The 25,997-nt window shown below is 45.0% G+C and overlaps 1 protein-coding gene across 5 annotated transcripts in view; it reads right to left on the bottom strand.

The window, feature by feature from the left end:
• Window positions 1-3,253: 3,253 nt before the first annotated feature.
• Window positions 3,254-25,997, bottom strand: part of LOC143942454 (uncharacterized) — a 96,657-nt gene continuing 73,913 nt past the window's right edge. For all 5 annotated transcript variants that reach the window (XM_077463757.1, XM_077463760.1, XM_077463756.1 and 2 more), the window contains 3 exons: window positions 19,725-19,806; window positions 16,672-16,726; window positions 3,254-9,704 (listed from right to left, as the gene is read on the bottom strand). In XM_077463757.1, the coding sequence (XP_077319883.1) occupies window positions 9,592-9,704; window positions 16,672-16,726; window positions 19,725-19,806 (250 nt within the window). In that variant the 3' untranslated portion in view covers window positions 3,254-9,591. The remainder of the gene's footprint in view (window positions 9,705-16,671; window positions 16,727-19,724; window positions 19,807-25,997) is intronic.

The raw sequence follows: 25,997 nt of genomic DNA, 5'->3' as shown, positions 1-25,997 counted from the left end.
GCCGGTACGTGTCGCTCTGCCCACCGAAGGATGTGAGCGACCTCTCGTGCAGCGGCTGAGCTTCTTGTTCCCACTTGGTGATTTACGTATGCCACAGTCGTAGCGTTGTCTGACTGTATCCTGATTGGATGCCCTTGAAGTCTCATCGACCATGTGTGGAGACACAGCCTGATCGCTCTCAGTTCGAGCAGATTGATCGGCAACTCAGATTCTTCCGTCGACCAGAGGCCCTGAGCCGACTGAACCCCCATCACTCCCCCCCAGTCGGATAGACTGGCGTCCATTGTGATCACCGTCCATTTCAGAGGAAGGAACGATTTTCCGGACTGAATCACCGGGGACCTCAACCACCAGATCAGTGAGTCCCTGACTGACTGGCTCACCTGGATCTGTCGATCCAAGGACAACTGAGATTTGTCCCATTTTGACAAGATCTCCTTCTGCAGAACTCGGTTGTGGAACTGGGCGTAAGGTACTGCCTCGAAGGAGGCTACCATGAGTCCCAGTACTCGCATGCAAAACCGGAGCGACGACCACTTGCGGTTCATCAGTAGTTTGACAGCGGATCTGAGAGTCTGCAATTTGTCTGAAGGGAGATAAACTCCCGCTTCCCTGGAGTCCAACAGCAAACCTAGGTACTCCAGACGCTGGGTTGGCATGAGCACCGACTTTTTTAGGTTCAATAGCCACCTGTTGAACCTAACACGCACCCCCCTCCATCTTGGCAGTTAACGTATTGAGGACCGCCGTAAGGGTGTCCATGGGGACCTGAGAAGACAGAGCAGGGGTCACCAGCCTCAGCAGGACCCGAGTCTGCGTCAGAGCTCTCCCCAGAGGACCGGGGGGGGGGGTCAGGGGCCGCTTTTTAGCACCTTTCTTCCCACGCACCCTCTCCATCTTGGCAACAAACGAATTGAGGACCGCTGTAAGGGTGTCCATGGGGACTGCGCCATCCGCAGGTGACCCGGTTGCAATTGCCCGGATTTCGGGGGAAGAAACACCAGTTTCCGAAGCCATGCTGACCCTACCCTGTCTGCCACCCGAAGGGGACTTAGGACAGCGACAGTCCCACCTTCCGTGCTGCCGCTGGCTGAGGGGTTCTAACCCGCCGGACTCACTGCCCTGAGGAGTTCTGCGCAGTTTTACAGCAGTGCCTGTGGACCCCTAGCGCTCCCTGATGCAGAAGAACCAAAGCTGCGTCGGTGGCAGTCCTTCAGAACGATCGCTGAGCAATCTGAAAAACTTGCTCAGACTAGATAGAAGGCTGTCCAGTGCTCTGTAATGACAAACAGGAAGCTGAGGGCACATGAAGCTGCTGCTAGAGCACAAAAAACGTGGTCCGACTTCAAGAAAATGGCAGCCAGTGTCCTTATAGGGAATCACTGGGAAAATGCCCGCTTGAAGCCCAGAAGCATGCTGTCCTTTGCCCACACTGAAAATGGCCACCAGCCAGCGCCATGAAAGACAGAAAAAAAAAACATGTGGCAGACACAGCACTGCACCGACAGGGGCAAACCTCACAGGCACCTCCTGGGAGTTTAAGCACTCAGGATCCAGGCACCTCCAGTCAGCCAGAACCCAGGTGAGAGCCCAGGGTCACACAAACACTGCTCAGTATCCATGCACAGCCCCCCCCCCCCTGTGAGGGGGGGAAGGAGGGGAGATAAGGACAGGGGAGAGAAGAGGGGGCCCCCGAATTGACCTCCCAGGGAATGCCCAACTGCTCGACCCTGCCGAGACCGGGAGAGCTGTACTTACCAGTCCTGTAAAGCTGGGAGACATTCCATTGTAGCCAACTCCTGATCAGTACAGGGAAGGTTACTGGCTCGGCATACTGTGACGCAGACATCAGTAGCCCGGTCATATGTATGCCCCGGAGCGTAAAAGCTCACCGACCACCTCTGGAGCTGAGGTATGTCGTGGCCAGCTGAGCCGTACCTACGACCTGCACACGCTCGATGGCCGGACTGGGGAGACTACAAGGATAAGTGAACCAGCCCGTCACCCAGCCGGCTGTTGATAGAAGATCACAGGATAATTCATCTTGCGCAAAAAGCCAAGCTTCTGCATCAAAAACGCAGGCCTATGGGCCCGCAGGGATCCTAGGTCTATCTCCTTCACTAGGCAAAATAAAACGGAGGCTGCTAGTGCAGAGTGTGGGGGATTGTAGCCTAAGGCACCGCCCCCCTGGGCAAAACTAAGAGGGCGGACGCTATATGATGGCAGGACTGAATATGCCAAAACACCGGCAGCACTCATGCAGCCCCAGACCATAACACTACCACCACCATGCTTGACTGTGGGCAAGACAATTGTCTTTGTACTCCTCACCTGGTTGTCACCACACACACTTGTCACCATCTGAACCAAATAAGTTTATCTTGGTCTCATCATGTAATCCATGTCCTTAGTCTGCTTGTGATGCAGCACTCATACATCTATTTCCCAAAGACAACCTCTGGATAAAACGCTGAGCACGTGCACTCAACTTCTTTGGTCAACCATGGCAGGGCCTGTTCTGAGTGGAACCTGTCTGCTGTGTGGTCTTGGCCACTGTGCTGCAGCTCAGTTTCAGGGTCTTGGCAATCTTCTTATAGTCTAGGCCATCTTTATGTAGAGCAACTATTTTTTTTTTTTATAGATCCTCAGAGAGTTCTTTGCCATGAGGTGCCATGTTGAACTTCCAGTGACCAGTATGAGGGAGTGAGAGCGAAAACACCAATTTAACACACCTGGACATTTTCACTCAGGTGTGTACTCACTTTTGTTGCCAGCGGTTTAGACATTAATGGCTGTGTGTTGTTATTTTGAGGGGACAGCAAATGTATACTGTTATACAAGCTGTACACTCACTACTTTACATTGTAGCAAAATGTCATTACTTCAGTGTTGTCACATGAAAAGATAAAATAAAAATAAGTATTTTTATACTTTTATATAAAAAAAATTTTTATATAATTTTATATTATTAAAAAAGAAAATTATATATAAAATCTATATTTTATTTATTTTAATACAAAGAAAAACACTAGTTGAATTATAATGTACTTCAGAAATTGTTATTTTTGTGAGATACTGTATATCTGCCATCAGATTGTAATGTGTGTGGTTAGCCTAAGACTTCAGCACTGTTGCCCCTCTACAGGCAGACACTTATCAGTGCAAGTAACAAAATAAATAAAAAAATAAAAAAAGGTATATCCATTGCAATATAAGCAGAAAATAAGAGTAGGGGAGCAGGGTAGAGGCAACATTTGTTTTAATCTCTTTTATTCGATTTTCAAAGAATACAGAAAATAAAATAAAAAAAATAGGTCAAAAGTTATAAAATCATCGATGTCACAGATATTTTACACCTGATTGGAGGAAAGGCAGTACCCTTCCTAGCATGGTAAAGAGCAAGTGTTAGAAAGCAGAGCTCATCTTGATAAATCCATAAAATGTTAACAGGAAATGAGACATGTATGTATATTATATATATTGTTATGAGGAATGTACATCAAACCAACAATTAATAAATAACACAAATCAGGAAGAACCGTCAAAGAGCTGGAGGTGGGGATAGACTGGAAAGCATATGTAAAAACACCATTAGTAATCAGAAGGGCTTACAAATGGAAAGAAAAAGGAGAGACAATATAGTAAAAAGCAAGGGGGTAGAGCCAAAAGTCTTCTGAGCCACATCATGAAGGTAATTAGGACCCCCCCCATATCAGAATATCTAAAGTGAGACCACCACCCTATGCAGGTAATTTTTAAATTAAAAGCATCCGATTTGCCATTTTCCTAAGGAATCCTCCTCTCCACGACATCCAGTTCACGCGGGGCCACGTCACCATTGAGGCAGTATACACCAGTGTCTGGCAATAATGGTACGCCAGGCAGTACAGCCATTTTTTTTCCTAGAAATTAACTGTAAAGCTGCCCCTGTTGAGTTCATGGGGCCTGGGCTCCCCGGTTGAGTTCATGGGGCCCGGGCCCCATAAACTGAACAGTGCTAGTTTTACAGTTAATTTCTAGGAAAAAAAATGGCTTTATTAACCCACACCCCACTTAATTACCAGGGTGCATAGTCATTTTCTGGGCCGCCTCATGTCAGAGGGGCCCAGAAGGTGAGAGCAGAGGGGGGACTTTTTCTCCATTTTCAGGCACAGGCACAGTATTCAGTGCCGCATGCTGCTCTGCACCAGTGCACCCGGTACAGATTATATCTGGCTATCCTACCGTATGCCTTCCCTGGCGGATGTATTATATTGTGAAGTCCCTCTCTCAATAAGTGCCGCCCAAGGGAGGGACTGATCACAGAGGTGGCGGTACTAGAAGTCCCCTGCACACCACACAGGCTACTCTGGAAGGTGCAGTCCCCAGACCCTGTGCTTAGGACCATCATGTTGAGCATAGCGGGTGCTCTATGGGCGGTTGGTTGTTGGGTGCCGAATGTGTTAGGACTGTGCATTAGGTACATTTTTAACACCTCTAAAACCACTGCCCTTTAAGAACCTTTCACCCAAGCTTTCCAATTAGGTCCGCCTGTTAGTTTTTCATGCAGACTTGAATGAAAGCTCCATGTAGGTCTAGGGAGTTCAGAGTCCACCTACCTCTAGGTGCAAAATAATTCCCAATAATAATTTGGAAAGGACTGGTTCCTTTTCTATTTTATCAGCCCTAAAAGTGACGGATCAGATAGCCCAGCGGGTCTCAACCTCAGTCCTCAAGTACCTCCAACAGGTCATGTTTTGGGAAGTTCTCTTAGATAAAATAGCTGTCTAAAATACCAAGCCACTGACTCAGATTTAAAGCACATGTGCAAGATAAAAGGAAAACCTGCAAACATGGCCTGTTGAGGGTACTTGAGGACTGAGGTTGAGAACCACTGAGATAGCCTGGATGTAGATGGACACATTTTAGACATAAAACCCAAAGTGCAGGCAGTGTGAATTACAGGTCTTGTGCCCAACAAATGGCCCACGGGCTAGGGCACCATATTGTCAGCTAGGAGCAGGAACTCCATCTGTGTCCCAGCACCTGGCATGAAAAGAGATTGTACTGTGGGTGGAATGATCTCCGGCTCCAATACAAGCCTCATCCTGGGTTGGGGGAAAGAAAGAGGTGCATTATGAGTAAGTGATCAACAAGAGGGTGGTTAACACGATAACCAACCCGGGGATGGAGTGTTAAAGTGATTGTAAATACTTTTTTTTTTTTCAAGTTATACCCGGATCCTCCTCAGGTGCCTCTTTTATGATCCTGGCCCTTCCCTCCTGTTCAGTGCCACCCCAGCAAGCAGCTTGCTATGGGGGCACCGAGCCGAGCCCCAGCTCCCTGTGTCCATTCAGACACGGATCCCAGCCCACCCTCTCTCTCCCGATTGGCTAGCTGACTTTGATTGACAGCAGCAGGAGCCAATGGTGGCACTGCTGTGTCTCAGCCAATAAGGAAGGAGAGTCTTGGGTGGCTGAGACATTCATGGACAGAGGGGGGCCTCAGGTAAGTATTAGGGGGGTCTGCTGCACACAGATGGCTTTTTATCTTAATGAATAAAATGCACCTTCTGCCTTTACAGCCCCTTTAACTTTTAATGCCATGACAACCAATGGAGGGAAATTAATAGTGCAACCGCCAGTGCTGGTGGTAATTATTGCATCTACTGACACTGATGCTGGGTGTCATTATCACACTCACTAATACAGACACCAATGCTGGTGGGGGTGGTTATGACTACTTCTTTAGAAAAGTGCAGCAGGACCAACATTTCTGGTGTGCTGCTTTTTTTTTGTGCACCCCGCAGGAAGGTGATCACAGATCCAAGACATATTTACACAGATATGAAATTCTAATTACAAAACTGATATGTTCATAGCAGACCAGTTTCTTATGTACACCTTAACCACTTCAGCCCCAGAAGATTTGGCTGCTAAATGACCAGGCCATTTTTTGCGATTTGGCAGTGCGTCTATTTAACTGACAATTGCGTGCGACGCTGCACCCAAACAAAATTGACGTCCTTTTTTTCCCACAAATAGAACTTGCTTTAAGTGGTATTTGATCACCTCTGCGGTTTTTATTTTTTTAACTATAAACCAAAAAAAATAGCGACAATTTTGAAAAAAACTAAACAAAAACACAATATCTTACTTTTTGCTATAATAAACAATTTTTTTTATTCCTCAATTTAGGCCGATATGTATTCTTCTACATCTTTTTGGTAAAAAAAAAAAGAAAAAAGAAAAAACAAGAAATTGCAATAAGCATATATTGATTGGTTTGCACAAAAGTTATAGCGTCTACAAAATAAGGGATAGATTTATGGCATTTTTATTATTATTTTTTTCACTAGTAATGGCGACGATCTGCGATTTTTATCGGGGCTGCGATATTGGCAATTATACAACGATCAGCGCTAAAATGCACCGATTACTGTATAAATGTAATTGGCAGGGAAGGGGTTAACACTAGGGGCGATCAATGAGGTTAAATGTGTTCCCTGGATGTGTTTAACTGTATAGGGGGATGGGACTGTCTAGGAGGAGAGAGATCTGTGTGCATACTTAGTAGGAACACACAATCTGTCTCCTCTCCCCTGAAAGAACCGGGATTTGTGTGTTGTAAACACACACAAATTCTGGTTCTCACTCTGTCGCAAGCGATCGCGGGTGCCCGGTGGTCATCGCACCCACCGGGCACTCGCATCGGCTCCAGGCACACGCTGCTAGTGGCCAAAAAAGGTGAAGCAACGCAAGGTAACGCCGTTTCGCCTAACTGTGCCATTCTGGCCGGCAAGCATTTAAACTGCTTGTACAGACAGAAGGTGCATTCTATGCATTAAGATAAAAAAACCTTCTGTGTGCAGAAGCCCCCTGAATACTTACATGAGCCCAATCTCTCCGGCGATGCCCACTAATGTCTTAGCTGCCCGCCACTCTCCTGATTGGCTGAGATACAGCAGCAGCATCATTGGCACCTGTGGCTGTCAGTTAGCCAATCAGGGGAGAGAGGGAGCGGGGCCAGGTTGGGGCTTCATGTCTGAATGGACAAATGGAGCTGTGAGCCGGCTCGGGTACCCCCATAGTGAGCCGATTGCTTGGGGGCCCTTGTCAGGAGTGAGGGGCCAGGAGTAGCGAAGAGGGACCCAAGAAGAGGATGATTGGGGCTGCTCTGTGCAAAACCAACCGCAACAGAAAAGGGTAAGTATAACTTTTCTTTTTTTTGTTTTAATGAGTCTTTACAATCACTTTAAGCCTGTATCTGGAGTCGTTGTGCCTCAAGTATTGAAGCCTAGATGGGAAATATTTCTCTTACGGTGATCTACCTTTCCATTTCCAATGTTTCTCCTTCTGCTATGAATCCAAATCAAGGCTCAAGCCCACATGAAAGCTACCCTCCCAAGATCTGGCTGAGCTTTCCGAAGGATATTCTACAGTCTGTTGATGGGAGAATCCCCCCCCCCCCCCCCCCACAGGGCCATGTGATCATGGCTGGCGGCTATAGCAGAAAAAAAAAAAAAAATCCATAAGGTCGTTGTACTGAATTCGATTGACTTTGGTACAACCAGCCTGCCCATAGACAGACTGAATTTAGTCCAGTTTCTTCTGAACCTGTTAAATTTCGATCCAACTATTATTACTAATATTATTTATGGTACTTATATAGCGCTGTCAATTTACACAGCACTTTACATATACATTGTACATTCACATCGGCCCCTGCCCTCAAGGAGCTTACAATCTAAGGTCCCTAATTTACAATCTAAGGTAATCTAATCTAACTACTGGCCGGCTTAATGGAAGGTTGCCCAGCAGGTAGTTGCTCCGACCTTTGCTTTCCTCCAGAGTTAAAGAGGAAGTAAACCATCTGTAAAAAATAAACACCCTGCAAGACAGAGGCATAATGAGCTAGTATGCATAGCATACTAGCTCATTATAAATCACCTATCTGAGATTGAAGCGCCTGCATCGGTCTTCATCCCCCTCCTCCATCGCTGCCATATCTCCCGGAGTGACTTCCGGGTATCGCGGTTCCGGCGCTGTGACTGGCCGGAGCTGCCACTAACGGCACAATCGTCGTTAAAAACGGCACAATCAGCGCGCCTGCGTGCCGTTGTCTACAGCGCATGCGCCGTAGACATCGGTGCCTGCCTCTTTTGCAAATATCTCCTAAACCGTGTAGGTTTATGAGATATTTCTTGCACCTACAGGTAAGCCTTAATCTACGCTTACCTGTAGGTAAAATTGGTCTGTAAGGGTTTACAACCACATAAAGAAAGCTGCTGGTGTGTTGCCATCGCTAAACTGGAGTTGGAGGGTTGAAGAAAGCAAGCTGGAACCAGCTGAGATTGTACACAGCTCTTCAGAGTTGAATTTACAAGCTGTGTCTCTTATCTGCAAACAAAGGTAGTGCCTATATGTGAAGAGAGAGTAGGAACTCACTTGATTTCTAGAGCTCTTTAAAAGGCTTTATTTACAAATCGGCAAGTATGATTTTATCTATTAAAAAACTGAGCTTTACACTTTATCAATTTAATAAAATAAGTTAAAAAAACATTTCACGTCATTTTGGAAGATGCTTTAATGAGGGGTTAAAAAAGAAGTATGAGTTTTGGGGTTTTGCCCCCCCCCCCCCTCATCATACTTACCTAGGTGGACCGATGCTGCATTTGTCCACCCGCCCCTGTACACTGAGAGCCGAGCGATCGAACACCATGGATGGCTCAGTTCTCTCCCCTTCCCGAGCAGAGGGCTGCTGACTGTCAATCAGCATCTCTCCTTCTCCGCTCCTCCATGCTCATTGGAGCGCTGGGCCGTGGAGGGGCGGGGAGCGGCTCGCTGAGACGGGTGTTGGTCCAGGCACCTGGCGGATCCCGACTTCTATTGTCGACCGATTCCTGCGACGTCGGCAGACAGCGGACTTCAGGAGGTCACAGGAGTGCAAAACGAATTGCACTCCTGTGACCCATAGGGGAAGCCCAGCCAAACAAGCTCAGGCTGGACTTCTCCTTTAAGTCTATTTCATTAAAGAGGAACTGCAGTCTGTTCACATAAATTTGTAATAAAAACATCTTTAACATTCTGAAGCTTCCCTCCAACCACTTTGCATATTATTTTATATATACTGTGATTCTGTACTTCCCAAATATGCTGCAGAAATCTCCTTCCACAGAGTCTGGCTGCATCCATTTTAACTTCGGGCAACTGAAGCTGCTGCCTGTTCACTTCCTGGATTTACACAGACACACACCTCCAGCTCTGCAGCGCTCATTGGCCCTCTTATGACTCATCCTCTCTCCCTTCCTGCAAACTCTCAGGAGAGTTAGAGAGAGCTGTGCATGATGTCATAAGCCTAGGCTAATGACCAGACAAGAAACAGGAAGTGGGCTGTATAAGGTATTTACTGACAATAAAAAAAAAAGTTTTACTTTTCAAAGTTAAAACAACAAGGGCAGAAGATTTAATAGATGGAAAGTTGAAAAATTACTGAAGGTCCGCTGTAAGTGGTGCATACCATGGATGTAGCCTGGCCTGCCCATGCCGAGAAATAAAAAGGTCTGCATGTTCAGTATATAAATAATTTATAAAAACAGGACACTCCGAGGTTCTAGCTCTCATCAGAAAATGAGTTTGAAAAATAATAATCTTTTTCTTCCTCGTCCGAGTTGTTCGACTCATCTGCTTTGAAGAGTTTTGCGATCACCGATGTGTCTCTGGAGCCTAAATGTGGCACAATAGGGAAGAGGACCAAGGACAGTTGTGAGATTAGGTGAGACGCAGAATACACAACCTGTGACCCCCCCCCCAAAACATTTTTATTATACAGAGATAAAACAAAGTGCAATACCAGAGTCTTTATAAAAAATAAGAGCAATGTAGTAATAAAAACTGGATTTTTTTGTACTCACTGTAAAATCCCTCAGAGTTAATTGATGGACACAACCTCTCTTCTCTTCAAATTCATGACACTGATTGACATGTTTTATAGTGCCACCTACCAGTAGGACACTAGGCAGGAAAACCTTTGCATCTCCCAAGGACAATCATTTGTGCATAAAACCCTGTCTCACTGCATAGGCCAAAAGTTTGTTATGAGAGGCGGGTACACCAAACAAAAACCACCAGGCAAACCAGCCAACACCCAGCATCACCCCAAAAAGGGGTCTACAACAACCCCAAACCGCAGGCTACAAAACTTGTGGCCAAAACTAGCATTCAAAGAAGCCAACATAATGGTGTACAAAATTTCACAAAAACACACAGACAACCAGGTCACCACAGCACAAACCTGAGGCACAGGCGCACAATGTCAGAATGCCCAAGAAACAAACTGCCCTGGCGTAGTGCGCTGCTACCTAGAAGACGCATCCGCCTCCCAATGGCAGACCGCCAAAATCGTTAGCCGAACCCACGGGTTATGGTGGCCAAAAGAAAGATGAATCTCCAAAAGGAGGCCGTAGCAGATAAACATACTCAAATCTTCCAGGCCAACTCCAAGAAATGAAATGCCATCATCATAGGATGTAACGACTAAGGATACAAGAAAAGAAAGACCATGTTCACAAGCATACATAAAACCTTTCCATCAAGGGAAGAAAGGAAGAAGGTGGACAAAGAGCCACCTGTCTTGGTGTACAAGATAGGGTAGCCTACAGGACAGGGCTACCAGCTTGGGTAGTAATGGCAACCAGGAAGATCCTTGCTCAGAGAGAATAGACAAGGAAATAGCTTAAAGCTCTCCAAAGGAAGCTTCTGGAGAACCAAATGCAAAGGCCCATGGTGACAGGAATATTACGACTTGCAGCTCTAGAAAACATAAAATGGACAGTCCCTCCGGAGTCCAACAACTGACTACCACCCCATGGAGAGGGAGAAAAGACCTCCCAGACCAATGATTGTGGTCACTAGAGGCAGAAGGCCCTCATTGACCCACCTAGATCTGCCTTATATCAACAGAATCTGTTGCCGCAGAGACCTAGTATGAAACTGTGCATATGGGACCAACTTGAAGGTGGATACCATTAGACCCAGACCCCTCATGCAAGAAGCCAGGGTAGACCACTGATGGACCAAAACAGGCTGCCCACAGTCTGAAAGCTTCCGGAGGTTATCTGGTGAAAGAAACTTCTTAACCTGCTCCGCATCAAGAAGCAGACCCAGATAGTCCAGATGCATGGTCGGAGAAAAGGCAGACTTCTTGAGGTTCAAAATCGATCCAAAATCCTAATGGGAATACTAGGTGACCTGGGGGCTGTTCAGTAAGGTCACAAGAGTCTCTGCTCAGGAGAAAAAAAAATCAGCAAGGCACCTGAGCACAGCAATCCCCCATTGTCCCAGCAAGACAAGGACCAGGGTCCAGAACGGTGCTGAATACCCTGGAGCAGAGGCGAGCGCCACAAGCTGGCAATGCACGTCCCCAGTTGCAAAGACCAGAAAAACACAGGTGTCCTCCTACAGATGGGGATGTACAGGTATATCTCCCGGATATCTACAGAGGCCAGGAAAAAAAAAAACCCTGATTAGGCGAGGCAACCACGGGCAAGTAAATTCCATCTTGAACTTTGGAACCCACAAAAAGGCATTACAAGGCCTTGGAGGTCCCAAAACCAGAAATAGGTTTGGAGTTAAAAAACGAAACAAAAAAAACCCTGGTACCATGTCCTGTCTGATACCGGAACCACCTTGCCCATGATGCAACAGGTCTCACTGCGCCTAATACAGAGCCCAAAGGCACGGGAATTGGTGGAATGGAAAGAAATCTGACCTTGTAAACGGACGTCACCAGATTGTGGACCAGCTCCCCAGAAAACCTGTAAACCAGCACAGGCAACCCCCCCCCACTCCAGAGACGGGTGGGGCAACACTACAAGTAGGGGACGACCTTATCCACAGCTAAGAGAACCAACGCATACAGACACGCCAAACACTGCCAATGGTCCCAACAGGCAACTGGGTCCTTATTCCTGAACACCAAGCAGAACAGCTTTTGGCATATGCAGAGAAGGTTTTACAGATGACTGCCCATAGGAGGTGCTGAGCTTTTTTCCTGCCTAGCATCCTACTCCTTGTAAGTAACAAAACAGATATTTGCCAGCACACCATGGATCAACAAACGTGGTGTCCAATATGAAGTACTACTCCTGGTAAGTGGCGCTATAAAACCTGATCAGTCATGAATGTAAAGACAAGAGGTTGTGTCCGTCAATGAATGAAATGAAATCTGCTGCATATGATTGGAAATGCAAACTGCCAGCAATGAATCAAACAAATTTCAGTATACAGTACTAGTCCTCTACAAACAGCAGCCATACAGCAGATGAGAAAGCAGTTCCAAGTGGGCAGAAACTTGTGTGATAAAGGTAAAGGTGCAAAATAGTCTGATGGAGGCTGTAGCCCTTGAACAGAGGGGGAGGGGTAGAGGGCACAAACCACTAGAGAGGTATTAAATAAGAGCCTATTACAGCTTTGGGAATTGTTTAGGAGAGAAAACAGTGTCAATTTAAACAGTCTTCCTCACTGGATTTGGCATAGAAACTGGATTCTCAATATTAATATTCAGGAGGAACATTGCATCTTCATATTCATGACTACTTAGATTATGCTGCTACCTTCAGGTGAATGGACACTGGCCAAACATACATATATATATATATATATATATATATATATATATATATATATATATATATATATATATATAAATATAAATAAAAACAGATCACCACCCAGATATTTCCCCTCCCCAGCTCTGCTAAACCTGTGTCCTTAGGAGATGTATGCGTCTGAAGTATCTCTGAAGATCCCTCCCTGTGAGCATTAGTCCTGTTTTTTTACTGCCTGTCCTGTACAGCCCTGCTTTGGAAGGAAACTGCTTTATCTGAATCAGTCACCCATCGCCCTGGGGTCCAGTATTCAAACTCTGCTATGCAAGAACAGAGATGGCCTGTAATGTTGTTCGGTGCTGGGCAGCAATCACCAGGATACCAAGAGATCATTGAGCACGTCTCGGTTAGTGAACTGTGAAATGGTTGGAATACAAACCAAGAGACCGCTCCCCTCTCCGGTGTAGGTGCAAGGAGCAAACCAGTCTTTCCAGGGCCACAAAGAAAACTGCTCTTCTTTGTGAATCCATGGATAAAGCAGGGAGGGGGAAGCAATGAAACTCCTGTTGGTAGCCTTTGGACACTATGCTGCAGACCCAGTCCTCTGACTTACTGAGTCCAGATGGCCGTGAAGGCCAACAGACATCTTCCAAAATGCACAAGTAGTGGCACCCCTTTACTGCGAGGATTTGCCAGGACCAGAGGACTTGAAGGTCCAGTCTTTGTCAAGGAACTGGGATGCAAGTTTGGCATGGAACCCCAAGGCTTGTTGCTTAAGAAAGGAATTCCATTTGAATTCCGGTTTTCTGACCTGTCATCTTTGCTTTCTTCTTTAGGGGTAAGAGTGCTTCTATCCAGTGTCACATTCTGGATGAAGGTATCCAAGGATGGTCCAAACAAGCATTCACCCTGAAGCTGCAAAGCTGCTCCTGAGAGGCGGATGCCTTAAAGAGGGCCTCTAATCTTATTAATATCTTAAAAAGACCGAGACCTCATGCACCAGGGTCTTACTCATACATGAAATAGCTAAGTCAACAGCTGAAAAACCCAATTTCTTATAAATTTCTCCCTCCACAGGATAATGATGAGCAAAACATTTGCAGTGAAAACACCTTCTCCGGGTAAGTCCAATAGGCATAAATACCTTTTTGCAAATGAGTGCGCACTGAAAAAGACTTGGAACTTTTTGGCAGCCGCCAGGACCCAAAACCAAATTATTTTAGGGAAAAAGGATTCCTAAAGCAGTAACTCCATGTTAGAAGACCACAGTTAGCTTCTTGGCAGATGCGGTGCGCAATGTGTCTGACAGCCCAAAACTTTGAGATTCCCAGTGGAAGGGTTCCTCTACAGAGGATTCCTGATCCCGTAAAGCTTCCTTCTCTTCATGAGTATTTTCCTCCAATGCTTCATCATCCCTAAATAAGGGTAGGAAGGGAAGAAGAGCACCTACATTTGCATCCCAGGTGTTCCAAACCAGTGAGAACCTCTGAGAGCTGATTATGCAATCTAGCCATTTCCGGACCGCCGCACACCGTTATACATCCTAACTTTGAAGAATATCGTTGTTATGGCAGCAGGTAGCTGCCATAACCCCGGTATCCTCCTTTTTGGGCGGCGGTCCAGTTTCCAATAATAGTGGTCTCTGCGACAGATTCACTGTGAGATCACTTTTAACAGCGGCCGGTGAGGTGCCCCACTCCCGCCGTGCTCTGGTGCCCTCCGCTGCTTACCGGAGCCATCGGCAGGAAGCGATCGGATCCTCTCACGTCAGTGGCATGGAGAAGAGTGAGGGGAAGATGGCCCCCACCTGTCTCCATACCATTGCAGGGCGGGAGAGACGTCAAAATGTCACTACCACCCATAGCTCTTAAAGGGTCTATTTTTTATTGCATTTTAGTGTAAATATGAGATCTGTGTTTTTTTGACCCCAGATCTCATATTTAAGAGGTCCTGTCATGCTTTTTTTTTTCTATTACAAGGGATGTTTACATTCCTTGTAATAGGAATAAAAGTGACTTTTTTTTTTTAAAGAACAATGTAAAAATAAAAAGGTAAAATAAATAAGAAAATTAAAAATGTTTTTAAATGCGCCCGTCCCGCCGAGCTCTCGTGCAGAAGCGAACGTAAAGCCTGCATATGAAAACGGTGTTCAAACCACACGTGAGGTATTGCCGCGATCGGTAGAGCGAGAGAAATAATTCTAGCCCTTGACCTCCTCTATGGAGATTTTTAAGGGTAAACGTTTGTAGCCATTCCACGAGCGGGCGCAATTTTAAAGAGTGACATGTTGGGTATCAATTTAATCGGCGTAACATTATCTTTCACAGTATATATATTACATATACAATTACATATACATATACATACATACACACATACATACATATATATATAAAAATAGGCTAACTTTACTGTCTTATTTTTGTATTTGTAAAAGTGTCTTTTTTTTCCAAAAAAAGTGCGCTTGTAAGACCGCTGCGTAAATACGGTGTGACAAAGTATTGCAACGAATGCCATTTTATTCTCTAGGGTGTTAGAAAAAAAAATGTATAATGTTTGGGGGGTCCAAGTAATTTTCTAGCAAAAACTTAACGTGTAAACAAAACTCAAAGAGAGGCTCGGTCCTTAAGTGGCTAGACACGGCTGAAGAAAATTCTTCCCTTGTCCCCACAAGGCAGGGTTGGTGTCTTGCCGAGAAAGTTCCCCCGGTGGATAAGGACCCCCCCTGTTCTGCGCAAGCAATGCGCTTGCTCAGTACGAATGACTATGGAGCCGCCTAAAGTCTCCAAAGATGAACAGCTGATCATCAGTTCTACACGGCACCTGCGCACTACATTCTACCCCCGAGTCCAGGTTCAAGCCCCACCATCCAGGTGGACATAGAGTTAGAATATAAATATGCCGAGCGATGCAAGGCTGTGCCCGAAGCATGGCGAGTGAAGCTAGCCCACAAGGGCCCTGTTACAAAGGCGCCATGTACAGCTGACTCACAGGTGTTCCGCTTCGGCTATTTTTGGCGGCTCCGTTGTGCTTTGTAGTGCGCAAGTGCTGCGCCTGAGTAGTACAGGGGGGGGGGGACGTTACCCGGCGGGGGGAACTTTCTCAGCCGAACACCGGGATTCAGAATTAATCTGACTCGGGGAGCGTTTGCAGGTCGAACTGTGGAAAGGGTCCTCCATAACTGAAAGAGGGATTTGGGAACCCATCCAACTGTTCATCTCCCAACCTCTCTGCCTGCACAAGGCTATGGCCTGCTGAGGGTTAATAGGCCTGTAAAACCCAGAAGGGAGGGACCAGCCTATGACAGGAATACCAGGAGCTAAAAATTTCATGACTGAGAAAAAAAAAGCAGATGCGGATGATGATGGATCTCCTCTTCTGAGCTCCACCACTGCCATATGTGGCTTCACATAGAAAAAACTACCTGAAATCACCCCCCACCAGGCTGTAGTGACCAATCCGGATGAAGCCCTCCACTACCCAAGCAGGGGTGTTAGGAATAGGCCATAAAATCTGGAACCAAGCCCTTGAAAGCAGTAGGTACATCCATCACCTAAGTACACGAGCTTAAAAAACAAAACAAAAAAAAACTGAGGCTAACTAAGCTGAGAGGAGTTATATTTGGCCAGTGTTCGTTCACGTGAAGGTGGTGGCCTAACCCAAGTATTCATGAATGAAGCCCTCGGTGTCCTGTGATGTATGATGAAGAAATGGGTGTTTAGGATACATTGTTTTTTTCCCACACAGATGGAACTTCAATGTGTAGGCAGGACCTAGCTCCAGGGTTAAATCTGTTAAACATCAAAGCGTGCCAATAGCCAATAAGAGTGTTTGCACTGAACAGCAGGCTTCTAGATGGACAACCCTATACTCAAAAGTAAAAGCAGAACGGTGGCCCTAAATTATTTTCTGGCTAGTAAAAGGAGAGCGAGACATTATGTGGTATTTACATGTGAAACGTTTTAACTTACAAAAAAAATTTGCCAAATGGCTGACAAGTTCACTTTAAAAACATTAAAAAAGTGTTAAAAAACAAACATGAAAAAATCTGGCACAGCCAACTTCACGTTTATAGCAATAATTACCTTGTCCCAAGGATGTCAGCCTTCGAGAAGTTGGTGTTGCTTGGATCTTGGGTCCCTAACAAGAAATAAAATGACAATATTATATAATATATGACATCATATAATATAGAGTGCCTTGCGAAAGTATTCGGCCCCCTTGAACTTTTCAACCTTTTGCCACATTTCAGGCTTCAAACATAAAGATATAAAATTTTTATTTTTTGTGAAGAATCACCAACAAGTGGGACTCAATTGTGAAGTGGAACGAAATCTATTGGATTTTTGAAACTTTTTTAACTAATAAAAAAATGAAAAGTGGGGCGTGCAAAATTATTCGGCCCCCTTGCGTTAATACTTTGTAGAGCCACCTTTTGCTGCCATTACAGCTGCAAGTCGCTTGGGGTCTCTATCAGTTTTGCACATCGAGAGACTGAAATTCTTGCCCATTCTTCCTTGCAAAACAGCTCGAGCTCAGTGAGGTTGGATGCAGAGCGTTTGTGAACAGCAGTTTTCAGCTCTTTCCACAGATTCTCGATTGGATTCAGGTCTGGACTTTGACTTGGCCATTCTAACACCTGGATACGTTTATTTGTGAACCATTCCTTTGTAGATTTTGCTGTATGTTTGGGAACATTGTCTTGTTGGAAGATAAATCTCCGTCCCAGTTTCAGGTCTTTTGCAGACTCCAACAGGTTTTCATCCAGAATGGTCCTGTATTTGGCTGCATCCATCTTCCCCTCAATTTTAACCATCTTCCCTGTCCCTGCTGAAGAAAAGCAGGCCCAAACCATGATGCAGCCACCACCATGTTTGACAGTGGGGATGGTGTGTTGAGGGTGATGAGCTGTGTTGCTTTTACTCCAAACATATCGTTTTGCATTGTGGGCAAAAAGTTCGATTTTGGTTTCATCTGACCAGAGCACCTTCTTCCACATGTTTGGTGTGTCTCCCAGGTGGCTTGTGGCAAACTTTAGACAAGACTTTTTATGGATATCTTTGAGAAATGGCCTTCTTCTTGCCACTCTTCCATAAAGGCCAGATTTGTGCAGTGTACGACTGATTGTTGTCCTATGGACAGACTCTCCCACCTCAGCTGTAGTTCTCTGCAGTTCATCCAGAGTGATCATGGGCCTCTTGGCTGCATCTCTGATCAGTCTTCTCCTTGTCTGAGCTGAAAGTTTAGAGGGATGGCCAGGTCTTGGTAGATTTGCAGTGGTCTGATACTCCTTCCATTTCAAAATGATCGCTTGCACAGTGCTCCTTGGGATGTTTAAAGCTTGGGAAATCTTTTTGTATCCAAATCCGGCTTTAAACTTCTCCACGACAGTATTACGGACCTGCCTGGTGTGTTCCTTGGTCTTCATGATGCTCTCTGCGCTTTCAACAGAACCCTGAGACTATCACAGAGCAGGTGCATTTATACAGAGACTTGATTACACACAGGTGGATTCTATTTATCACCATCAGTCATTTAGGACAACATTGGATCATTCAGAGATCCTCGCTGAACTTCTGGAGTGAGTTTGCTGCACTGAAAGTAAAGGGGCCGAATAATTTTGCACGCACCACTTTTTAGTTTTTTATTTGCTAAAAAAGTTTAAATTATCCAATAGATTTCGTTCCACTTCACAATTGTGTCCCACTTGTTGGTGATTCTTCACAAAAAAATTTAAATTTTAGATCTTTATGGTTGAAGCCTGAAATGTGGCAAAAGGTTGAAAAGTTCAAGGGGGCCGAATACTTTCGCAAGGCACTGTATTATAACATCTTGCAAAATTTTCTTTGTAGTACAGAGGAGCCTTGCGCATGAGCAGCAGGGTTCCCAGCGTAAAGCCACAAGGCTACACTGCCAGGTTCCCTTACCCGCAATGGAGGTGGCATGCACCCAACAGCTGATGGAAACCGACATAGCTGGACTCCAGGACAGGTAAATGTCCAATTATTTAATAAAGTCAGCAGCTGCAGTATGTGTAGATGCTGGTTTTTAATTTTTGCAGCGGTGGGCGGACCTCCACTTAAAAGCAAATTTCCACCCGTTTATTTGCTTCTTCCCACCTCAGGAGCCGCATTTGGTACCTTTCAGGGGGGAGGGAGGGGGGCATGCTTTTGGACAGGTCCATGTCCCCACTTCTGGGAGACGGCACCGTCCCCCTGAAGATTGCCCCCCTTCCTCCAACGCCGGTCCAATTGCAAAGTGCAGCACGTTCCGTGCACGCGCAGTAGGTAAGTGGAGATGGAGGCTCCCTTAGTGGAGATGCCAGTGCCAGCAGCAGTCGCTGATCCGAAGACCGAACGTCTGAATGAACGAACGTCCGAATGAACGAAAGCCAAAAATCCAAAAGACCGAAAATCCAAAGATTCAAAAGAATGAAAATCTGAAATTCAAAAGTCCAAAAAGAACAACAAATATCCGAAAATTCAAAAGAAACGAAAATCCCAAAATTCAATAGAAACGAAAATTCCAAAAATTCTAAACAAAGGAAAATCCAAAACAATAACCATTACTAACTATTAAATTATAGGCATTGGAATTTACTTTCAAAATTTGGCTGTTAGTGAATGTAACAAATACAAATTTATCCAAAATAAGGAATGCCGCATCTAAACAAATGGAATGAAACAAAATAATAGAAAACAGTTTATTATTATTAATTTGTTTTGTTCCATTCGTTTAGGATGCGGCATTCATTATTTTGGATAAATTCATATTAGTTCACTAACAGCCAAATTTGAAAGGAAATTCCAATACCTATAAATTAAGTTAGTTATTATTAGTTTGTTAGTCATTTCAGATTTTTGAATTTTTCGTTCTAATTTTCAAATTTTATGAATCAGAATAACGAATACCACATCTAAACAAATGAAACGCAATAAATTAAAATGTTTACAAAATTACAAATTTATTCAAAATAACGAATTTAGATCAAAAAAGCAATGACCCAAAAATCAAAAAAAAAAAAAAAAAATCTAAAAAAAAAATTATGAAAACTAAAAATAAAATAATTTTCTGAAGGACAATAAACTGGCCCTTTGTTTAGAAAGTTTGGAGACCCCTGGCTATAAGAGATACATACCGCTTTCTTGTTTATGAAGACCCTAAACTGTGGATGCTTTAAGCTTTTCTGGAGTCTGTAGACATACTTTTCATTGCCAGATCTGGAATAATAAAAACACATCGTTGACACAAAAATACAAAACTGCTTCTGAACACACAAGTCCCCAAATCTCCAGAGTCCTAAACACGCTTATTAATAGTTTATTGTTTAACCGCTTCACATCCACCGGAGCAACGATAGCTCACGCATCTCTGCAACAATCATCAAAATACATATATTTAGTTTTTGAGCAAGCGATGAGCTTTCATGTAAAAGGGATCCAAGCAGCTACACAGCCACTCCATCACTTTAACGGCTAGGCTTTGTTAAAGCTCTCTGAATGCCAGTCAAAGCTCCTGTCTCTAAATAAAATGGTTAGCTTACAGTCCTGTTTACACCTAGCTTTTGCTTCGATGAGCCTTTGGTGGGGCTTTGCTGAGCCTTTGGTGGGGCTACAAGCGAGCTGTCAGACTTCTATGGGGGCTTTTAAGATGCTTTGAAGCACCTCTAAAGCTACAAGGGGTATAATTTTTGAAGCAAAGCCAAAGCAAAGCAAAAGCAAGGTGTAAATAAGACTGTAAGCCAACCCTTTTATTTAGTGACAGGAGCTTTGACTGGCGTTCAGAGAGCTTTAACAAAGCCTGTCCGAAGCCTTGTTTTGAAGCAAAGTGTAAACCAGCCCCAAATGAGCCCTTAGGGCTCCTTTACACTTGCTTCGGCTTCAAAGCACATTAAAGCACCTACTGCTTCAATAAGCTTTTATGATGTGTTTTTGAGGCTTTGGTGGGGTTTCGGTAGTGCTCTTTTGAAGCTTGGCAGATGCCCTGTGTGTCTGTTGATATCTCACACCTGCAATTTTTCCAGAACAAAACGAAGCTGAATTAAAGCCGCAGGTGCTTCAAGCCAGCTTTGTCATAGACTTTTATGGAGGCTTTGAAGACCAGGAAGCCAAACACTGCACACCGCTAATCACAGGCAGCGAGATATTTTCCGGTCCACAACTACACAGATCGGGAAATGTCTCCCTGTCTTAGCAGTGTGCATTGTTGGCTTTGGTGGGATTGGGCAGGTGGGTTCTAGGATCCCGAACACACACGAGCCCATCTCTACTTGCAGCACAAGTTCTAGTTGAGACTTTTCCAAATTTGTAGCAAATTTGCATCGCATGCCTCTAGCAAGTGCAAAATTAGCATTTTTACAACAGCTTACCTGTAAAATCCTTTTCTTTGATGTACATCAGGGGACACAGAGCCATAGTAATAACTAAGTGGGTTATATTGACATATCAGGTGCTGGACACTGGCACGCCCCTTAAGGCGTGAACTTCCCCCATATAACCCCTCTCATTACTGGGAGTCCTCAGTTTTGTAGCCAAGCAATCAAAGTGTATAAGAAGAAGGGAGGGACCTCTGTGTCCCCTGACGTACATCAAAGAAAAGGATTTTACAGGTAAGCTGTTTTAAAAATCCTATTTTCTTTTCTTACATCAGGGAGACGCAAAGACATAGTAATAACTATGTGGGATGTCCCATAGCAATGGCAACTGAAAGGGGGGGGGGGGGGAGACAGAATCAAGAAAACAATAGGACTCGTACTGCAGCCTGCAGTGTATGCTGTGCCCAAAGGCAATTACCTCATGACCTTTAATAACGATTTAAAAAAAATAAATAAATAAAAAAAAAACAATGTTGCGGTCTTACAGATCTGAGCCCTAGAGGCCTGATGATGCACCACCCAAGAGGCACTAATCGCCCTGGATGAATGTGCTCTTAATATGAGAAGGAAGAATTTTTTCTTTAAGCTGAAGCTTGATCAATCACTTAATCACATGACAAATCCATTTGGAAAATGGTGGATCTTGACGCTGCCTGTACATATCTTGGTTCCTCTGGCAGTAGAAACAAAACCTGTGTTTTGCGAAGCTGAGCGGTCGCCCTTAAATAGATTGATCGCTCTTACTATCAAGAGACTGTAGTGCTTTCTCTTCCCCAGATTAAGGCTTCTGGGGAGAAACAAGGAAGAATAATATCTTGGTTTAAATGAAAACCTGTTACAACCTTTGGTAAGAATTCAGGATGAGGACATCAAACCACCTCATCCTTTTGCATGATGAAATATGGCTCTTACAAGACAGAGCCGTTAGTTCCAATACTCCTCTAGCAGAAGAGCTGGCAAGCAAAAAAGCTCATCTTTCTTGTCAAAGAACCAACAGAATTTCTCGTACAGTTCAAAATGCTTATTTAACAAAGCCGACAAGACCACATTTTAAATCCTAAGGATTTAGAGGTGCCTTGATAGGGGGAATAAACTGCGTAACCCCTGAATAAGCTACGCACCAAGAGTGGGAAGCAAGAGGCCGTAGGAAAAGACATCAACATGGCCTGGATCTGGGTCTTGATAAAAGTCAAGGCCAGCTTCATTTCAGATCCCATATGCAGGAATCCTGCCTATTGACATACTTCCTGGGGTGCCAACCCCTGGATCCATACCAAGAAACCTATGCCTTCCAGTTTCTGTAGTAAGTGACTCTGGAAGCCAGCTTGCTGGCATTAAACTAGACACTACTGAAGGAGATCACCCACAATCTTTTATAGAGTCGAATTCAACAGTCAAACCTGTTAAACTCCTTGTCCGTAAAGTAGGATGAAATACCGGACCTTGTGCAAGAAGGTCTGGCTGTAACTGCCCTCTTTATGATCTCGATAAATTAAGATCTTCTGGGACCTGCTGGAGCCACCAGAATCACCTCCTTCTGTTCCTGCTTAATCCTGCGGAGAAGGCGCGGAAGTAGCAGAGCTGGAGGAAATGCAGAGATCAGTGAGAACTGATCCCCTGGGAAGACTAATGAGTCTGTTCTGCCTGCTAGCGGACCCCTTGTTTGACATACAGTTGTCGACCTTCTTAATGAATCTGGACACGAATAGGTCCATGTCCGGAGTACCCCATCTGACATATTGCTAGGAAGATGTCGGGGTGAAGAGATCATTCTCCCGAAAACAATTGTTGGCCTCTCAAGTAGTACGCCTGAAATATTAAAATTGCCGCTCGGCAAGGAGTGTTATGTTCTGCCAAAGCTAGAACATCATTTACCTCTTTTTTTGGGTTGCACGACTTCCCGTTCCTCCCCTGGTGATTGACGTAAGCCACCGCTGTGGCTCTGTCAGACTGAATCCTGTCAGGACCGTCCCATAATCTGACCACCAAGATTCTATGGCCAGCTGTAGTGCCTGAAAACTTCCAACAAAGTTGATAGGCAAGGTCTATCACCCCTGGACAGAATCTTCTTCCAGGGCTGCTTCCCAGCCTAGAAGGCTGGCATCTGTTAACACCTTGCAGGATAAAGATTTTCCCTCCTGCTGGATAACAACCACCAATTTAGGCTCTGACCTATGTCGGGAGCCAAGCATATTGAAAACTAACAAGGCCTGAATCTTCTTTATTCCAGAACGACAGGATGGTGTCTTGAAGCAGTCTTTGAATAAAACTGCGCGTAAGGGATGGCCTTGAAGGAGGACACCATTTCCCCTAAAAAATCTCCTGCAGCCAAAATGAAGGAATTTTCCTTTACTGATAAGTTGAATTAGTCCTACAATCCTACAATGGAACTGATTCATGTCTGGGGTAAGAATACCTTCTTCTGTATGGCATCTATAACCAGCCCCCAAGTAACCTCCCTGATGGATGGTTTTAAAGGAGAATCTTCCTAGGCTGAGAATCCAACCTAGAGATTTCAGCTATCTACAGCGGTAATCAGACTCTGGCTTAAGACCTGAGACTGAATGATTTATTCAAAGTAGATCTTCTAATAGGCTAGGACCGCTATGCCTTGAGCCTTCAACCTGGCTAAAGGAGGTGCCAGAAACTTTCAGAACACTGGTAGTGCTGTGGCTAAGCCGGATGGCAGTGCCACGATCTATAAAAATCATCTTATATTTCAAACCGCAGAGATTTCTGGTAAGCGGGAAACTTTGGCACATGGAGATATGCAACTCCCCTCCTTGCAGGATGGACACAGCCGATCGAATTATGAAAGGATCGGATGTTTAAGTGCCGATTCGGATCTCCGAGATCTAGAGTGGGTCTTTCCTCTCTGCTTGGCTCTGGGACCATAAAAAGGTTTGAGCCAAAAAACCCTGTTCCACTCCGATATCACCGACTGGGATAACAGCTGATCCAGAGACCAGAAAGAGACACTTCTCTTGTCTTTTCTCTCTTCTTCTCTGGAACCTTAGGAGCATTCTTTGAGGAGACTGACACTCTTGCATAAAGACTGCCGCATCAGCAGCACCAAGAACCCCACAGGCAGCATCCAAACAGGACCCCAACCCCGGACCCTCAGATCGAAAGCCGACTGGGCCATCCGGGCTTTTGAAACTCTAGATGTAACCTAGGAGGGGGAAAAAAAAATTGCAGAAATCACTCTGCTCTTAACATTGTTCCTGGCAGACTTTGAGAATTGCAGGACCTTTCCCCTCACTCAAAAGAGGGGGGTGCTCCTTCATGAGAAGGCCTTAGCATTCTGCTTCATGGGCTTTCTGCCCCATAATCCTGGTGATGCCCCTGTCGAGGCCACCTAAAGGCAGATATCCCAGGCATTAGGAGAGGCTGCATGATTAAAGGAGAACGGTTTGAACCTCCTTTATTGGTAAAGAGAGCTTTACCCCTTTTGGATGTACTTATCCACTCTAAATAGTCGTACCCCAGGAAGGGTGCTTCAGCTGATCAATATCTCAGTCACCTCTGCAAAAATGCACTAGTCCAAGTATAACCCATATGGCTTAAAGGAGCAAGTACTTCATAGCATCTGTGAGACAGTGCGTCAAATACACCAGCCCCTTACCGGGCCTGCTGATCAGGCAGAACTTTCAGGTATCTCACACCTGTTCCTTAAACCCTTGGAGTCCACATTCCAATGCATTGGCGTGACTCAAAATGTGCTCCACAATAGTGGACGTTAAAGGGTTAATGGACTGAGCTACTCCCATTGCAGCCAGAACTGCAAAAGACATCTTGTCTTTAAAAGGAAAATCCAACCTTAACTTGCTGGATCCTTTAACATCAGTGTATTATCCACTGGACATGTGAGACTCTGCTCACTGAGGCGATTGCAGCATTGATAGCTGGAACCTCCCACTTCTTTCATAGAAATTTTGCCATTCAGAATATATAAGTTATGCATGAATAGGAAAAAGCATCCCCCAGGTGGGAGAGTTTCAAATAAACCCTATTAGAGGTAGATACCTCAAAAGCCTGTGGCAGGCAAAAGGGTTATGGGAGTAGACAAACACCTGACTTGTGCAGCTACTCCCTCCCTGCTAGGATTCTCTGAAGTGGAAAAATAAGTATCTTCCAATATTTGGGAAGATCTACCTGATCCCCAGCCTCCTGCACCTCAACAAATGGGCCCAGAGGACTAGATGGGAATCTGCTATGTTTAGTCCTACTATGGAGAGGCATCATAGCAATAATCTTTTAAATGGTAGAAGAAAAACCTGTTTGTATGAAATACACAGGGACCGAAGTGTTCTAACCCTAACCCTTGACAGCTTCATCTGACTGGCCGTATTTTTCCTTTTTACCTCTCGGGCGAGGAAGACATTCTTTTGGAAGGGTTTTTAGTTTGTTGTATAGCATTAACCCCTTAGAGGGGTTCCTGGTCCCTTCGTCACTCATAGTTTACAGTACAAAGCAGAGGCAGTACCAGTAAAACAATGTTTCGCTTGCTAGGCTATAGGGGTGCAACGGATAATCACCAATCCGTGATCCGAATGGGTCACCCCGCTCAGATCGGCACACGCCGCGGTCACGGCCTTAGGAAAAGTCGTGGCTTCGGCCTAGCTCCGAAGCGGAGGCCATCTTTCTACACCCAGGCAGTTTACAATGTGATCACTCCGTCAAATGATGGAGCGATCACTTGTAAACAAACCAGCGCCATGTCATGACGCCGGTTCCTCTCTCCCCTCTCTGTACTGATCTGTACAGTGGAGGGGGAGAGATCGGATGGATGCAGCGCAGTGGGCTGCATCTGTAGTGCCCACAGCGCTGCTCTTTGACAGCCTACTCTGCCATACCCTGCCAATACTCTGCCAATACCCAGCCATACCTTGCTCAGTCATACCCAGCCATGCTCAGCCAATATTACAGTGGGGGAGATTGTGGATATTACAGTGGGGACTAGATGGCGGTGGAATTTTCACAGGTTTTTGCAAATTCAATTATTATTTGCTGATCCGAAAAATTATCAGATCCGTG

This window comes from Lithobates pipiens, unplaced genomic scaffold, assembly GCF_037356315.1.
Source record: "Lithobates pipiens isolate NorthernLeopardFrog02 unplaced genomic scaffold, aLitPip1_a1.2 Scaffold_30, whole genome shotgun sequence".
NCBI lineage: Eukaryota > Metazoa > Chordata > Amphibia > Anura > Ranidae > Lithobates > Lithobates pipiens.
Note: the sequence above shows the minus strand (reverse complement) of the source record. Positions and strands in the feature narration are given on the sequence as shown.